Source organism: Camponotus floridanus, unplaced genomic scaffold (assembly GCF_003227725.1).
Source record: "Camponotus floridanus strain SB8 unplaced genomic scaffold, Cflo_v7.5 scaffold16, whole genome shotgun sequence".
NCBI lineage: Eukaryota > Metazoa > Arthropoda > Insecta > Hymenoptera > Formicidae > Camponotus > Camponotus floridanus.
Genome location: NW_020229281.1, coordinates 101,505 through 121,251, shown reverse-complemented (window position 1 = coordinate 121,251; position 19,747 = coordinate 101,505). Strand labels below are relative to the sequence as shown.

General features: G+C 30.9%; 1 protein-coding gene across 13 annotated transcripts; it reads left to right on the top strand.

The window, feature by feature from the left end:
* The first annotated feature begins 118 nt into the window (after window positions 1-118).
* LOC105251302 (calpain-A) lies at window positions 119-19,269 on the top strand. 13 transcript variants are annotated; one of them, XM_025406876.1, is made up of 16 exons: window positions 119-213; window positions 476-602; window positions 11,478-11,654; window positions 11,809-11,996; window positions 12,318-12,621; window positions 13,352-13,533; window positions 13,600-13,850; window positions 13,959-14,116; window positions 14,499-14,716; window positions 14,800-14,842; window positions 15,595-15,639; window positions 16,138-16,267; window positions 17,143-17,277; window positions 17,810-17,937; window positions 18,021-18,216; window positions 18,440-19,269. In XM_025406876.1, the coding sequence occupies exons 1-16, from the start codon at window positions 134-136 to the stop codon at window positions 18,523-18,525; spliced, it is 2,448 nt and encodes an 815-aa protein (XP_025262661.1). In that variant the 5' UTR covers window positions 119-133; the 3' UTR covers window positions 18,526-19,269. The 13 variants fall into 13 exon arrangements, with proteins under 13 accessions (XP_025262661.1, XP_025262669.1, XP_025262666.1 ...); XM_025406884.1 differs by lacking the exons at window positions 119-213; window positions 476-602 and adding exons at window positions 3,104-3,260; window positions 7,740-7,858; XM_025406881.1 differs by lacking the exons at window positions 119-213; window positions 476-602 and adding exons at window positions 3,126-3,241; window positions 7,510-7,858.
* The last annotated feature ends 478 nt before the right edge of the window (window positions 19,270-19,747 follow it).

Sequence of the window (19,747 nt, the reverse complement as noted above, 5' to 3'; positions counted from 1 at the left end):
GTCAGACAACATTTAATTTACAGTGATCGTTTGACAAACTGCATCTTTTTCTCGTATTTCTACATATCCGTCGTTATAAAACGTCGCATCTCCGATTATTCTCGGTCGAATCAACTGTTGACGATCCAAGACAATGTCGAGTTATTCGTATTATTATGTCAAAACCATTGTCGAGGACGGCCAACCATCGAAAACATATAAATTCGCGAAAGGGTAAGCGTGTAAGTGACAATATAGACGTTTCGATCTCTACATAATGTGTATGTTTACACCTAATAATGACGAAATGTGAACTATTTATCCTACATGAGATTTATTTCGTTTCTCAAATTTGCTTTCTCGTGGAAAACATTTCGTTCCTCCTCTTTTCCTCTCACCTTTAGGAATATAATTAAATTAACGTAACAAAGCCGTGAGGTAAAAAGAGAAAGAAAAAAAAAGGAAAAGGAGAATAATTTTTTGCTTATATCGTTAGATATCCCGTGCAAGCAACAAAGGACGCGTGGGCTACGTTAGGTCGCTATAATCTTTCGTCGCGTTTATTACGAGGAGGACTTTCCGGCTCCGGCGATGTGTATCATCCCGCCAATACTACTTTCAAGGTTCGTTAATATCACGCATTATCATCTTTGTTATATATTGTTGTTAATTAATTGTTGGAATTTTTGCGACACATGTTCATCATTCAAGTGATAAAACTTAATTTTTATACATAATTTGTAGCTCTGATAAATTTCTCATACGCCATAAACGATATCTCTATGAGATAAATAAATGTATTTGGAGCTTTTTTTGCAAAGTGTGTATATAGATTAATTCAACTCGTGCAGCATTAATATTAATATTAATGTCAAGTTCACTCGCTGCTTCGCGATCACGTATTATATTTGCCCCAGATTAAAAGCTTGATGTATAATCTTGATTTACCGGGCATGATTTTTCGTATAATTTTGTTTAATAAACAACTAGTTTACTAAATTTATTCTTGAAAAAAAAACATTACGCATGTGCACAAGATTTCTCACACGCAGTTTACAAGGACGCGTTAGTAGTCGCTGTAATCTTACGCAACTAATTTAGAAATAATATTCCAGTCCGATCTCTCGAACTCGGAGCGCGCTCTCCAATCGAGACCGAAATCGAAATCGAGATCGAGACCGAGACCGAGACCGAGACCGAGACCGAGACCAAGACCGAGATCGAGATCGAGCATAGCGTAGAATCCGAAATGAAATGTATTCAGAATTCTAGGTATACCGGCTCAAAATATCTTTTCCCTTTTGGCTCTTTGATATTTTCTAGCTCATTGAACGCGGTGGATGTTTCACGTTATTCGAACGCAGTCGACACAACGACGCAACACGCAACATGCAACGCGGCATGTACGGCGACTAAAACTCGCTGCATTCACAATTGCGCGTTCTCCTTCCTGTGGGGAAAACTTTTTCGGCATATTCCTGGCTTACCGCCAAATTTACTTTTAAGACAAACCCCTTTGTATATGCGGGCATGTACGATATATATCGTCGCGATATATTTTTAGGCCTGGTTTGTTCTCGCGCACTCGTGTCTCTGCGACGCGTTTTGCATAACTTTGTATCTCTCGATTCCCTTGATTAAAAGTAGGGCTTTGTGAAATCTTTGTAAAGTTGATATTCTACTTTTTTTATGAGAGAGAGAGAGAGAGAGAGAGAAATATTTCAAAATTAACAAATTAAATAAATAATTAATTCAATTAAATTTTGAAGTTGTAATAATTTTACTTTTTGCTATATTTTTGTACACAATTGAGGTTTTAAATCTATATAATCTATATAATTAAATCTATATAATCTATATAATTAAATCTATATAATTAAAACGCGTTTTATTAATTTAATTACCTTTTCTTTAAACACACTTTTTATTAAAAGTAGCGCATCATCTAAAAAATTATAAGTAACATCAAAAACATTTTCTGAAAAAATTTATACATATATTATATATTGTTTATAAATTTAAAAAATATATACATCTTAATATTAAAGATTCGATTTTAGCTAGATACATACTTTTGTTTGTTTCGTACACTACACATTCATTGCCATTAACATTTTTAACAATTTCTATTTAATACACAAAATAATGGTTCGTCATACATATGATAAACTAGCGATGCTAGAATGAAGCAAATATTGCATTTGCAATATTCTTGACTTGATTAATTGAATTAATTAATTAATACCTGGCTTGGTATGTTACGTACAATGTTTATTTTTAAGGATAATTAGTTTGCGAGACGATTATGAAATATACGAAGAATAACGGTATTCACCAACGGCGAACAAAAATATTCGAGCTGTCGTTTGTGGTAAGATGCAATAATTCTTAGCTTCTTCAAAGTCCCTAAAATAACTTTTATGAGATTAGGCGAATGAAAACATGCGTATAATGAGAGAGTAGAATATTCCCATTTGGAATATTCTACTTTGAACTTTAAATATTATCTCATGTTGTAAAATTTTTGTTGAAACTTATAAATTAACTTTTGTAGCTTGAAAAAAAATTGAAGAGATATTAATATAAAATTTTTTTCATTACACACACACACACACGTACATAAAAGTCTTCATTAAAAATTAACTTAATATATATTAATAATACAAAATATAATTATTCATATTGTGAAAAAATATAAATGAAGTGTATTGTGTGCATATTCTGATTTTTAATATTATTTTATGAATATTTTTCGAATAGGAGAATACCAATAGAGAATGTATAAATGAAATTACAATTTGTAAAAACGATGCCATGCTCATCGTAATACGATACAACAGCCATTGACCGATGGAACAAAATGTCCTCCATTTATATATAAAAAAAATATTATATCGCATATGACGTGCAGAGTGGCGGACGAGATAACCGGTCTGGACTTTCTTTTTCGGCGAGATATCGACGAGAATTCCTTGTAAGGGAAAGCGGTTCAGCATACGGCGGGCAATAAGGGCGTTCGTGATCGGCAGTGTGCACCGCGCCGGCGTCGGCGCCGACGTGTCGCGGCCGCGGCCGCGGCCGCTACGTCGATGTACGAGGGAAGGGATAGTTCCGGAACGGAACAAATCTTTTATCGGATATGTCAGTCAGTGTGATACGTACTACTTGGCCATACGCGTTCGTTTCGAGTTTCGGCTCGATTGCGTGTTTCATTTGGTGTATCGTTTTACAAACACGTTTACAATCCACCATGTTATTGTAGGTGCGGTGCAAGAAAAAAAGTTTGTATATGCGGTATAACGTTTCGCAAAACGCGCTGTATAGGAGATTATCATTGATTTTGATACAGATAGGCAGATAGAAACTCAAGTACGATAACACTTCTGACATTATGGGATTTTTCGCACGTGATCAAATTTGCACGACGAAAAATATTCGTATACATGTATAATATTTATCTTAATATTTTATTTCTAGCCATTACATAATACATCTTATTTTGTTGTAATTTCACTATTATCCGCTGTTACATTATTGGAAAATGATTCAATAGCGTGTGTTCATTTATCTCTGAATAGAGACTAAAGTCGGAGCATTAATCGGTTAAAAATAATGACTCTGTATAAATGATAATTATTATATCAAACATTCATAAAAATGACTTAACGATAGCAATTAATTACATTGTTGATTTTTATAACAAAGCTATTTTCACTCGTTTTTGTCATAACGTTAATCGTTATATTTTGTTACGAGTCTTTCGCGCTACGACTGCATTCATTTAATTGCAGTAATTTTTAAATTGCCGAGTAAATTGTATCTAAATTAGGCAGACAAGTGCGAAGTATCAACCATAACGACAAAACATAACGACCGTGACACGCAAGTGATTCATTTTGTATGAAGGTGTGTCTTCAAATCGATAAATTGAACACGCCATAATTTCAATTAATTTTAAGCATTAAAAGAATACGGCTTTGGGATTATTGCAAAATAAAAACGTGAAACTAGAAAGTAAAAAGATATATATATATATATTTTTTTTTTCTAGTAAAATATTTATTTATTTTGCCAGATAATACATTTTATGACGTATACCATAATGTTCGATGTGTACGTAGACATGTACAAGCATTATTTTACATTTGTTTCGAGTTAAATATATTTACTAGAAGACATGCAGAGCAAAATTTTTATGCTAAAACATACATTGTAATTCTATAGGCCGCAGCGCACACTTTTGCATAAGCGCATAATCATAAGCATAAGGAAATTGATTCCCCAAGTATATGCATAAAAAATGAACCAATCAATTTGCTTATGCAAAAGTGTGTGCTGCGGCCTTATGACTATAATGCACAGAGAAAAATGTATACTGTATTCAAGTAAATATTATTTATTTTAAGTATATCATAAGTTCATCACAAGCATTAAATTTAATTAAATACATTCTGAATTTTAGTAACTGCAGTATTTTAGTCAAGAATATTAAATTAAAAGAAAAATTTGGTTTGCTTACCACATAAAGTAAGTTTGATTTTTCTTTGATATAACTTTACAATATTCTTGAAGAGAAAATGATTTCTTCTTTTGAGTACATGATAATGAGATTTTCTAACACTCGTGACGAGTATATTTTAAGACTATTATCAAGAATATATTTTTTATTGAAGAAAATTATTACTTAAAAAAAGAAAAATAAACTGAGTAATCGTTTTTCTTGGCAGTAGAATGATATTTTTCTCTGTGTGTGTGTGAGTATATAATGTTTTACACACACACACACACACACACACACATGTATATATACATACATATAATAGTTATAAAATTACAATGTATGTTTTGGCATAAAAATTTTTCTTTGTATGTTTTTCTAGTAAATATATTTATTTAATTTGAAACAAATGTAAATAAATAATGTTTACATATGTCTACATACGCATCGAACATTATGGTATACGTCATAAAATGTATTATCTGGCAAAATAAATAAACATTTTACTAGAAAACTTAAAGATTTTTTGCTACAATATAGACTGTAATTCTATGAAAATGATATTCAGAAGGAAAATTGATAAATTTAATATAAATATATTTTTATGTGAGGGAAAAGATACGAGATATCGGTGAACGGACTATTCGAAAGTTTTGACATTTTATTATTCTTTTTCTTCTTTTTCGCAATTATATATATCTCTCTATGAAAATTACACATACGTAGTTGTAAAACGGTAATCTAAAAGCATTCGCGAACCGATCTAGAAATATATAAATTTTAATTTCCAAAATGCAACGAACTGCGACAAGAATCGCTATCGCATAATAATATGATTCTGTCTTTTATCGACTATGTAATTATGTTGGCCGTGATATAATAGAAATTATTGAAGGTGTTTCGCAAAACGTGACAGATTAAATTTCTGGCGCATAGTAAAAATCGATATGGCGATAAAGATACATGTATAATGCATATAGATATGCACAGAAAAATCAATCGATCATTCTAGTATAAAGAGAGATGGCAATGTAACATCTCTCATATATCCTTAGACGATTGATAAATTTTTTTATGCATATGTGTATGCATGTATTATGCATCTTTGCCAATTTATCTGGACAGGCTTTTATTTGAGACGCTTGCGAATACAATCGCGATGCGCGTCACTAATATCATATATGAGTCTCTTGTATATAATTTTATGCATAATTTTGCGATATCGCATAATTTCATCGCGAATAGATCGCGACACACACAATTTGCCAAAATTGAAAGGCGCGTCGGAGGTATCGTCGGAATGTTGCGGGAATCGTACTCGTGCACAAGTCGCGTTTTCGAGCAAGTAGACTTGCATGTTGGCGACATCTGGTACACGGTCCATGTATGCGAAACAACAAACGATAGGCTACCGAAAGATAATTCAACAATTACCGACTGCCGCGTACTCGGTCATTTCTCACATTTTTACTCAGCATGTCGCATGTATGTACGAATGTATTTTCAACGATGTACAAAGATTGATCTTTCGTGACGAAATATCGAGATCGAGATCGAATCGCTCGATTAAATTATTGCAAGCGAATGAAACGAACGAATGGTCGATAACGCGAATGTAATAATAAACAAATGCACTCACCAGGCGATGGACGGAGAGCGAGGGGGGGATAGGTACTCGTTGCTTGTTACTTCCTCGCCAGTTACTCTATTGTTTCGGATATTTGTAGAGCGAATTGATTGCGAGTCGAGCCACAAAGAAAATTTACGCAGTAATTAAGACAATACGTCCGTTATTTGTACAAGGACTAGGGCGACACTTTTCGCACTTTCGATTTATTACAAGAGTTGGTAAAGCGTCAGCTAACGACGTTAACTTTTGTACGTGCAAGTAAATGTTTTTCTCGCCGACGCTACGACTCCACTATAGCAAAGAAAAAAACGCTCGTACAATACTAATCATTTAATACGCCACTAGACACTCCCGGCATTCGCATCGCGCACCGGATACATTTAAGACGAGCGATCACCGTCGCTCGCATCACCGTTACTCAAGTCCGATTCCTTTTTCTCGGTGTATATCGCAAATAACACTACGTAACGCGAGAAGGACGACGATCGCTTGTCAAATTCACTTGATATAACTCGATCGAACTATCGATCACGATCGCGGAGAGTCCAAGGAAGGCGCGTAACTTCGCTAAACTTGGAGTTTCTCAAACTTTGAATTTCTCAAGATCATAAAACGTGTGCTGCGATTGGTCGATTGTAATCGTAAAATAGCGCTCGTTTGTAATTGGTCGATTCTCACGATAATCGTAAAACAACGCTCGATCATGATTGGCTGACCATTGCGCGCAATCGCGAAGCAGCGCTCGGCCGTAATTGGCTGATTGAATTGCGCGCGAATTTTGTACTCGATATGTAGGGCACAGGGTCGCGCTTGTTGGTATCGAATAAGGACGAAATGATTCACAGTTGCAAAGCAGCTATTTCTGCTGAATCCAGCCACTGTTCTTTTTAGCTGCACTACTGCACTAGTGCAGTTAGTTAGAGTGAAAAAAAGTATGTTTATCTCTTTCGAACTTATTGCACTAGTACAGCGGTGCAGCTAAAAAGAACAGACCCAATGTTGGCATTGGCGTGACGTTGATCGAAAGTGACACGTGAATTGCGCCGCTGGTAGGTTAGCACGTTTATCGCAAATGTCATACAATGAAATTATAAATCGTCGTATTATTTAGTCGCATTCTTTTTCCGCGTTCGAATGATCATATTTGTTCGAGTGAATACACAGTTTCAAGAGCAATGATAAATAGTGCTGGCGGCGAAACAGTTTGAGGATGATTATTCATTTGTGCGACAACAGTAATCGCGGCATTTCTTGTAAATTGTTTGTATATTTTATTTGCGATAATTACATAATATTTCATAAATTATTTCTCTATTTCTCCTCTCGTTCTATAAATTATTGATAAATTATTTCTTCATAATTCTTAATTATTCATAAATTATTTGATCACTATGTGTTCAAGTTTGCAAGAATATCGTACAATTATTTTAAAAAATAATCACGTTCGTATATCGTAACGTAATTAATCTCCCGTTAAAAACGTGATTACGGTCATGTGACTGACGCTGAAAGAGTGAGGCTACTCAGTGACAAAGATTAAGCCGGATGTCATTAGTTGGGTAATTTGTGACACAAGTGATTCATGTATTTTGCTATGTAATTAGCTTAATCTAATCTAATATAATCTACAAGGCCCGTTAATTTATCGTCATCGAGATAAAAATATCGACTGAGTAAAAATGAATTCGTATGGATGGAACAAAGAAATATCCGAGCCGGAATTTGTGCGACAAGAAACAAAAAAGATAGAGGTGAGTATATTACGGTTTTTTATTATTTCAATCTCTAAAACAATTAGATAAGCGCTTTTACAGTACTTTTTTGTTTATTGAAAATTACAAAGCGTCTCTGCTATTTAGAATTTTGCACGACAAAATTAAGACGCGTGTGCACGCAATTAATGGAGATTAAACACAACACACAAATTGTACATATATGTATGTATATTCTTTTTTTTAATTATATATGATATGTAGCGCATTTAAAGTACATTTGAAATAAAACAAGGAATGTGTATACGTATACATAAAAGCCGAATTCAAAGAAAGAGAAAGAATGAGGGAGAGAAAAGATAATTTTTATTATTACTTTCTCCTTTTATTCTCTCTCCTTTTCCAAGTTTTATTTTAAACGTTATTTTATATTATATATTTTAGGAGCAATTTTTTAAATTTTGTTTGTCAATAATCTTAAAACATAAATATATTGGTAATATATATATATATATATATATATATATATATATATATATATATAGGATAGAGACGATAAATATAATGTACATAGGATATAGATGAAAAAGTAACAAACTTTTTTAAATTGCCGCGTGCAAAACTACTTTCCTGTATTCAAAAGCAATAAATAACTAATCAATTCGAGCGCTGCTTAAAAATGTACGCTCTGCTGAACATGCGTGAATTATAATTAAAAAAAGAGAATTAAAAATTTAAATTTTCGAATTTGAATGTGTAGGTAGCCAGCGATGAACGTACATATTTGAAAGATCGCGCTTTGAAAACCACGTGCACCTCATTGACATTTAGCCGCCGCGTTGAATCACGTGCGTGACGAACGCGACCAGGAAAAGTCATGGGTGAGGGTAAGCCGTGCCCGTGTGCCGTGTATCTGTCAGATTAACGGTTTTATACATGCGTAAGCCAAAACCGGGAATCTCTTTTCGCATTTTTTCACTCTCGTCAATAAAACGAACGCGACGGATATCCAAAGTATTTGCGTCGCATCGTCTTTTAATCGGTTAATCGGTGATTTCTAAATAATTCGATATTTAATCTAATTTCTTTGAGTAACCAAGAGAGGATGAGTTACTATGGAGGTTACAATGACGGAGATGGCGCGGAGGATGTGTTTGTCAAGGCGGTAGTCGAGGTCAAACGATTTCTACCGTCGCTCTTCAATATCAAAGTGGTACGCTATACGACTCGAAGCTCGAAGCTCGAAGCTAAGAAGCCGGTCTCTGAGTATAACAGTGCTCGCAAACTTTGTAACATTAACAATATAAATGTTATTAAAAGTTTTTAAAAGATTTATCTAGAGCCCATCTCGATTGAAATTAGAATTACCCTGCTCACGAAAATTGTTTAAGCATGCATTTTAAAAAAGCTTTTTTGTCATCAACTATGTCATACAAGTCAGAAATTGATTTTTATTGTTTTCCTTTTGCGTTTCCTCTCGTTTATCGATTATATTAAAACTTTGAAATTTAAGAATATACACGTGGAAATTTATTTTTAATGGTACATGACTCACGCACAGTATCTTTAAAAAGTATAGATTTATCTATTAATTTTTATATCTATGCCTACACACACGCACACATTTATATATAGTAAGTAATGCATGGTTTACATCATTCTTGTGTGTGTGTGTGTGTGTGTGTGTGTATGTGTGTAAAAAAGCTTCGAGATAATGTAGGCAATAGAGAAAGTTAGCAGCGTAGTATAAACTACAGCGTGGAATAAACTATCATATTGAAATTGCACGAAGGATTAATTTTTCCCATGATTAAATAATGACATAAAAATATAAAATAGCGCGTGCATACATACGTGTATGTAAAATCTGTGTTTAAAGCCTTCTTCCACTTTTTCCCTGTCCCAAAGATACTTATATACAATATTTTGCAAACATTAACATTAATTTTAAAAACCTTTTTATAGTATAAATATTAAATTTTTCTAATTAATCTCGTTAATATTATAGTAATAAAATTATCTCAAGCTACAAAATAATAAAAGGCTAATAATGATAATCATCACAATGATAACGATAGAAAAAATAAGTGATTATTCCAATATCATGCATTTACATATTCGTTAATATAATGTCAATATGCGTTATAACACATTTGCAAATATTTGCATACAACGGTATACATATTATATTTACGTTATTCATTTAAAGAAAAAGGTATCTAAATTTTCACTTAATAAGAAACATTTTTTCAACATTTTATTCGCGAGCTGGTATTGTAAAAAAATAAAGATAAATAATAAGAAAATAATAATTAGTTGAACAATAATTAGTAATAAAAATAAGCAAACACTTGTGCGTACTTGTATAAATAAACCGAATAATTAGATAAACAACAGTTGTCTTTTAAAGTAATTTTGTGAAATTTATTCCATTTATATTTCTCTATAATTTGTAATGGAAAATTTTAGATTAGAGGGAAAGAAATGAATTTTATTATTGTGTCTATGATATCATCTTATTAAAAAATTATGTAATCTTTTTACCTAATTCGAAACGTAAATGTTTATAAAATCATTGACAGTATATCATTCAGATTGGAAATAATCTAGAGGATTGATAATAATTTCTAAAGATAAAAATATACTAAATCATGGGAAAAAAGCATGCTTTTATTCTATTATGAAAGATTGCGTTAAGCTTTACTTTATCAGTTTAAGGTTTCTTTAAATAGCTCTATAATTTAAAAAAATATTTAAAAGAGCGGTTATATATATATATATATATATATATATATATATATATATATACACACACACATAGTTAATAAATATTAATAAGACCGTTATATGTGTGTGAGAGAAAAATGTGGATATACTTATAGGCACTTTTTTAGATAGGTTTTCGTATTCATCTCATAAATTGATATACTGTACTTAATGCATGCATACTTGCATTGCCATTTATCATTTCTTAAATAAGTGTGCAACCGTTTGCATGTACTTATTATTAAATACCGTATCACATTCTCTAAATTGCGGTTAATTTGGTCATCCGGTGTATATAATTATCGTACTACTAGAAATGATAATTATATCAAAACTTTAGCTTTCTTCGCAGTAACAAATAGTTTCGTCCTTCGTTCGGTATCGGGTGCACGTTTTTTTTCGACATCTACTTTAAATACGTAATTATTTTCCGCACCCGTATCTATTAACTTTTGTCATATATACAAACGATCGGTTTGTGTTCTTTGATTCAATTCGGGAGATGGATTTACAACGTAATAAATATACTAATTATCGTTACTTCAATTATATGCAAGAAGGTCTTGCAGTTTTGAAAGTCGGATCCAGTTTTAAATCCGCAAAGTTTACGAGTGACAAAATAATTACCAAAAACAATATTCCATACTCTACCAAACTCAAATTCAGTCTCAATTCGGAACTTGCGAACTTGCCAAACAAGTTGAACGGTCCTACGATCAAGGAGCGTTTAAATTCTTGTCAAGATAAACAATTATATGATGATAAAGCTATACGAACTGTAAAAAATTTCATCGGGAAATCTTGTTACAACGTACGCTACCCTTTAAATTTCTAGATTGTGAATTTTCGAGAATAAATCGTATCACAAATTAATGCGAACCAATGTCCGCAGCTAGGAGAAAAAGGTTCCGGCTTCAGACCACGAGGAGCGATTCAAGATTTTAATACGCTGAGACGAGAATGCCTAGCGACAGGACGATTATTCGAGGATCCTGAATTCTTAGCCGATGATTCATCGCTATATTTTTCCCGCAGACCGGATAGATATATAGAATGGAAACGACCAATGGTCAGAAATTGTCTCAACTACTAACATATACATATATCGAAATTATAGTACTCGGCTTACATTATTATGTGAATTTGTGCTATAGCTATAAGTATAATATGTATATTGTGTATATACAAAATAATCAATGTAATAAACACGTTGCCTTTTACAGGAAATTGTAGACAATCCTCAACTTTTTGTAGAAGGTTTTTCAAGATTCGACGTTCAACAAGGAGAGTTAGGAGATTGCTGGTTGCTAGCCGCCGTAGCAAATTTGACAATGCATTCGAATTTATTCTTTCAAGTAGTACCAGAAGATCAGAGCTTCGAGGAAAATTACGCTGGAATCTTCCATTTTAGGTAAATTTTGTTTGAAAAAGATATTTATTCATTCATAAGAAGACGCAACGCAATTTCCGCGCGACCTAATAAAAAATAATGTAATTTATAGTTTATTTACCTCTTCTCTTTAAATCAGTATAATTGCTTAATAAGAATAATAACTTGAGATTGTTTTCGTTTATCGCCGAAATAGTAAACATCGCGATTAAATTTTTCGTCTGGATATTTGATGATGTGTCTAAAAATCTGCAAGATTCATAGAAAAATATAGCTATTAATTCATTTACAAATCATCAGTCTGGGAAGGATTATTTATAGAAATGTATGTATGTATGATAGGTTTTGGCAATATGGAAGATGGGTTGATGTGGTAATTGATGATCGATTGCCTACCTGTCGCGGAGAATTGGTATATCTCCATTCGGCTGAAAGTAACGAATTTTGGAGCGCTCTTCTCGAGAAAGCATATGCGAAACTTCATGGCTCTTACGAAGCATTAAAGGGTGGCACAACCTGCGAAGCTATGGAGGACTTTACTGGTGGGGTAACGGAAATGTATCAAATGGATCAAACACCGCCAAACTTATTTAACATACTGTTAAAAGCCTTTGAGAGAAATTCATTATTGGGTTGCTCCATCGAGGTAATTTAGCAATTTTTTATAATATTTATTTTTTTATTTATTTCGCAGGTTCTTGTAACAATCATTATGTCGATTGATTCTCTAAATCTTTTGCAATACTTGATAACTAAAGCATTAGATAAAGATTTAGATTATAATTTGTGGCCGAGTTAGAATTATATTTATAAAGTTAGAACATTATTTATGAAGAGATATATTCAAAATCAGTTTATATATACTGTACATGTATGTAAGGGTGTATGTATAAACTAATACATGCGCAGCATCAACTTTTATATTTACACACACACACACACACACACACACACACACACACACACACACACACACACACACACACACACACACTTATACGAGGGTCGTTTGATAAGTTTGGTAAAAAATAAAACACGTTATTTTTGAAAAAATTTATGTAATTTCTTAATATAGTCTCCATTGAGGTCTATACACTTAGTCCATCAAATTTCCAATTTTTTAATACCTTCGGAAAAGTAGGCTGATGAGGCGTCACCAAATGGATTGTGACGCAATTTCACGAAAATTTACCAAACTTATCAAACGACCCACGTATATGGAGTAGTAATCTGTTTATTTTAAATGTGTAATATATATAATTATTTACTTGTTTTATCCACATGAGTAAATGCACAATTTTTTACCATTTATACACATTATTAATAAATTTTATTTTATTTTATCAACCATGTATATAAATGTACGATATTTTCAGCCTGATCCAAACATATTAGAGGCTGAAACACCTCAGGGGTTGATACGCGGTCACGCATACAGCATTACCCATGTAAAGCATGTAGAGATTCAAACACCGAATCAACACGGTACTATACCTCTCTTGAGACTTCGAAATCCTTGGGGAAACGAAGCGGAATGGAATGGACCTTGGAGTGACCAGTAAGTAATTCTATTCATGTGCAGGCGATTTTACCTAGAGTTTACGCTTTCATCGCCCATTGATAGATCACCGGAATGGAGATTTATCCCCGATCATGAGAAGGAAGAGCTTGGTCTGACTTTTGATATGGATGGCGAATTTTGGATGTCATTTCATGATTTTACACGCCATTTCACTCAACTCGAGATATGCAACTTAAATCCCGATTCCTTAACTGCAGACGACATCGATGCTGGGAAGAAACGCTGGGAAATGAGTGTATTTGAGGGAGAATGGGTGCGTGGTGTAACAGCGGGTGGTTGTAGAAATTATTTAGGTGAGATATTATCGAGAGAAGCGGCTACAATTTCATAAAAGTCGAAATTGAATTATATATATATATTTAATTCAATTATATATATTTGTACATATGCGTGTTTTGCAGAGACTTTCTGTCACAATCCGCAGTATCGTATCACATTAGAATATCCAGATGACGACGATGACAAGTGTACCGTAATTGTTGCCTTGATGCAAAAAAACAGGAGAGCGCAAAAAAGAATGGGTGCAGATTGCCTCACTATCGGATTCGCTATATATCATGTATGAAATTAATTGATTTACTTCATATTCTTCATAAACTTCGTGTAATATATCAAAATGTGAAATCGTATAGTATTTGGATTAGATTCAAATACAAAGTCTAAAATGTCGAGGTTTCGTTTTGCTTTTTTAGTATCTCAAAATGTGATAATTTCACTATCACATAAATTGCTCGTTTTTAAGTTTACACATAGTTTTGACAATTGTTTGTAAATGTGTCTATAAGTGTATAAAATGTGTTTATAAAGTGTCTATAAAAGAATAAAGAAGGGAAAAACATCAAATATTTTGATTGAAATTGATGAAAAAAATGATTAAAAATGAAATTTAACGAAAGAAATGGAAATTTTTTCATTAATAAATTAATTTTTAATCGATCTAGTTGGAATATCCAGAAAGACTGCCAAAACCGCTAGACATAAACTTTTTCAAATACAATGCGTCTGTTGGACGTTCACCGGCATTTATAAACTTACGGGAAGTCACGTGTCGTTTCAAATTACCACCGGGCGTGTACTGCATAGTTCCAAGTACTTTTGACCCAAATGAGGAGGGTGAATTCTTGCTGAGAATCTTCTCTGAAAACAAGAATAATATGGAGTAAGTTCAACTATCATATAGCGATAGTTGTTGTTTCATGCTAGTTGAAGAATTTTCTTCAAAGTATTCTTATTTATTTACAGAGAAAACGACGAAGAAGTTGGTATCGGAGAAGTCGACGATAGGGTAAGGATTATAAATATTCTAGTGAATCAAAAGAATCGATACATGTACATACAATAGTACCTTAATTCTAAGTAATACAAATTTTATTTTTTTAATAAAAAATTGACGTAATGGTAATAATATTTTTAAAATCATCATATTAAAAAATGTTTTCACAAGATTATTCAACTGAAATAAGGGATGAAATAAAGTTTGGAATTGCATTATGAAATATAGGAAGATTTTCAGATTATGTAAATATTATTTAGGATTAATTATTTTTTTAAACTTTAAGATTATATCTCAAAAGTGATAAACATATTTTCTTTAATCTATAAAATAACTACTGATAATTCTCATTAATAAGCATTGACACAGCTTTATAAGTGTGCGAATGTGTGTGTGTGGTGCGTGTGTATATATACACACACACCACATATATTGCAGACAATATATTTTATATATATATATATATATATATATATATATATATATATATGTATAAAATACGTTGTCAAGAGTCTGTAATTATAGTGTTGACTATGCTAAATAATGCTGCACAAATCATAAAATTGAAGCACTATATAATTGAGCCTTGTATCTAGCTCACACCTAAAAAGTCTAACTTTTGTCTTCATTTAACATTTTTTTTGCTGTGTGATACTTGATGTGAAATTATGTAGGACATCACTTATAATAGTAATAGTACTTGTACTTGCCTTGTACTTGTTACTAAACCTAACAATTTGCATGTTTATGTCGCTTGCCTTTAGGTAATTAATTCTGTGAGCGGTAAAGAGGAGCATGATGAAGATAATGTAAGTAAAATGCACGTCTGTACATGTTACATAATGGCACATAAAAGACTAATATATGTTGTATGTTTATACATTTGCAAGAAGTAGGAGAAAATATGCTGGTGTTGGATTATTTTATGTGCTTAACCTTATGATAACAATTCTGAAATATACATTACAGAAGTTAGAAACTATAATAAATAAAATAACTTTATATTATAGTTTCTGATGTTTGTAGTATATATATATATATATATATATATATATATATATATATATATATAAGATATGTTGTCAAAAGTCTGCAATTATAGTGTTGGCTATACATTTTTGTATGTGTTTTACATATGTATATATATCTTTGCATATGCACAACATAGATTTTATATATCTTGTTGAAATTAAAATTATCTGGATACCTATAAATTTTATGAGAGAAATTTTGGGAGAGCTTTATTTTGTCAAAGAATATGTTTATATATATTATATTTAAAATTTATTTTTATGTTATATTTTTAGGTTCGTGATGAACCGGAACAAGATCGCAATACTGAAAAAGTTAGAGAATTCTTCAAAAAACTTGCTGGTGATGACTTGGAAGTGGATTGGATGGAACTCAAAGACATCTTAGATTTCGCTATGAAAAAAGGTAGATAAAATCATGTAAGATATATTCTTTATGTGTTAGGTATAACTTATAATATATATATATATATATATATATATATATATATATTATAAAATATAAATATATATATAAATATACATAAATATGCACAATTATGAATACGATATTTCCCTGCAAACGTATGAATTTTATTCTTATTGTGAGCTTTGCTTTGTAGCTTTTCATATTTTTTCTGCTTAGTTATTTACTACAGTCTTTGCAATCATCAATATAGAATTGTATATTTAATAATCCTCATTTTTAATTCTATGTTGTATTAATCAAATATTATTTGATTAATATTTGTGCTTGATTTATTTATTTTGATTTATTTTTAGTTTTATAGCTAATTTATTATGAAATATTTTAAAAATTTTCTATTAAAAGTTACTTGAGTCACTCAGCACGCTGTACAATATTTTAATAATTATATTAATAATTACGCATGCTTACTTCTTTTACCTTGTAATTCATATCCATAGTACATAAATACACTTGGGTTTCTTAAGTAAATAAACAAATAAATGCGCGCGATACACACATCTTGATTCTCAAAATTACCATTAATATTGCGCAAAATGTTTTTTTTAATTTAATTAATACCATTTAATTATAAAAACCAGTTCACATACATTTACATAGAAATAATATAAAAAAATTTTTAAATATTAAATTCTCTTAAATGGAAACAGAATTTGTAAGGCATGTAAAAGTTAGAAAAATACAAATTGAAACTTAAGTTTTGATATAATGAATTCTCATTATATATGTTATTCTCATTATATATGTATAATTCTTATCGCCAAGTGTATGTATGTAAAACTCTACACTAACATAGCTGTGTATGTTACGGGTAGAATTACTACAGTTGGCGCATCATAGCGAGGCAAATGTTCCCGAAACTATTGAAGGAAATGATTCATTTGTCAACACTCTCATCTCACTGTTATGCGGCATTATTTGTAATAATGAACAATACAATAAGCCTATAGGTAAGGCAACTTCTATTGCAGGATTGTTTTATCAGATTGTGTTGTTTCATCCTGATGATTTGTTATATTCATTTAATTATAAGCTTTAATGTTGATACAATTGAAATATACTTTTATTAATGATAGACATTGATAACATTGGCATTTATCAAGATAGCATTAGCATTGATAGATTGACACTATAATTTAAAATTTCATAGGCAGAGTTGACGATCAACTGTATGCTTCCTCAATTAATAGAGAAGCATGAAACGTACAATGTTTAAAATTCATCGACATTTGTGTGAGGTTTTTTGTGATATGATCTGTATTAATCCATTGGATTGTTTTAAAATTTTCTTTCGCAACAAAGACATTTTTAACATACACACATTGTCTGTTTTACACATTTAAAAAGAGTTGTATAGATAATATTTATTTGTTTCTCACACTCTTTTGTGTAAATTTTTCAAGTGAAATTTAAATTTATTATAAATATTTCAAAATAAAAATCACGATAAATGAACCAAAGAATTTTTCTTTTAATTTGCAGACACTCATGATAGAGGATTCAGCAAAGATATATGTCGCAGTATGGTTGCTATGTTGGATGCAGATCACTCTGGGAAACTCGGGTTTGAAGAATTTAAAACATTGTGGAATGACATTAGAAAGTGGAGGGTAAATAAGCGTGAAATATTTCTATTCAATTATTTGTAATTCCTTAATTTGAATATTAATAATATAATAAAAATACATTTTAGGCTGTTTTTAAACTATACGATAGAGATGAATCAGGATATTTAAGTGCATTTGAATTAAGACAAGCGTTAAATAGTGCAGGATATCGTTTGAACAATCATATTCTTAACATTTTGGTTCATCGTTATGGCACTAAAGATGGCAGAATTACTTTCGACGATTTTATAATGTGTGCAGTCAGGCTTAAAACAATGATTGGTGAGTGAGACAATTACATTTAATAAATATTTTTATATTTTGATATATATCATATCCCTTTTTTTATATTACATTAAGGTATTATAAATTATTATAATACATAAGTTTGTTTGTTAATAATAATTATTATTCGTCTATTCATATTTTATATGTATAATATATATATAACTATTCTCATCTTAATAAAATAAAATGTGGATTATATTTTTGGTTATTGTTACAGATATTTTCAGAGAGAGAGATCCAGATCAAACCAACACAGCTACGTTTACAATGGAAGAATGGATAGAAAAAACTCTCTATTCATAATTGAATATTAATTTGTATTTATCATATTTACTTTTACCTTAAACTCGAGAATTTTTTTGATAATGAACTATACGATCATAAACAATAGCAAATGAAAAGTATTTGTTTACACGAAAAGCAACAAGAATAAGCACTTTTAGATTACAATATCTGAGGAAATTGTATATACGTTTATGTATGTATTTGTATATACAATTTTCCTTTGTACATATTATATTTGAGTCTCATGTGCATACGAGGTCTATTAATTCTCGCTTTTTCGAATTGATATTATTGAACAAGAGAACGTCCATTTAAAGATCTATAGTATATAGTTAAAAAAAAACAATTACATACACACACATATATATTATTTGCAATTTATCAATTTATATAATTATGTGTAGTTATTGTGTGCCTTAACATGTTCCATACAATTTCAGCATTACTAAAATTTAAATATATATAGCTAATATACATATAATTTATTGAAATATGCGTGTGTGTAAGCTAATCTATATATTTTTGCAAATTTTCAATGTAAGTACGCATAAAGTAGCAATTACAAAGAAAATGTTTTAATAATTTAATCTTCTATTTTAATATAAAAATAGTACGACGATAATCATATATATGCAGCAAACAGAGAAATAAGTAAACATAAATGCATATGGTCAAATGTTGCAAAAGTACAATTATAGTAAATATTATATTTTTTATTAATATTTTGCATCCAATATACTAAATAAACTTTGTATACACATTGTCTTCCTATTATATTTTCTACAGGAAATTGTTAAATATGACATCTTTGTCATTATAGATTCTTTGATCTACTTTTTTTTTGAGAATCTTGAGATATATTTTTTAAGTGAAACTATGAAGGCATTCAATTTTTAAATGATTAAATAATTTATAAGAAGAAAAAAGCGCCTTTATATGAACGTTCATAAATAAGCTAAATGATGATTGTATTATGTCATCTCCATTAATTTGGCAAATATATATAAGAGTATGAGTAAAAAATGGCAATTTCTAATTTGCAATTTTTTATTTATATAATTTCATCTATATTTTATGCGAAACTGATATTGTAAGAAATTTAAAAGCATAGATGATAGAAGAAAAAAAGATTATGAATTACGAGCGGCTTTCTTCATCTAATTACATTTGTCGTACAACACATTTTTTAAGCACATTGATTGGCTGCGGGATAATAATTTTCTGAATCTTTAGAAATTTT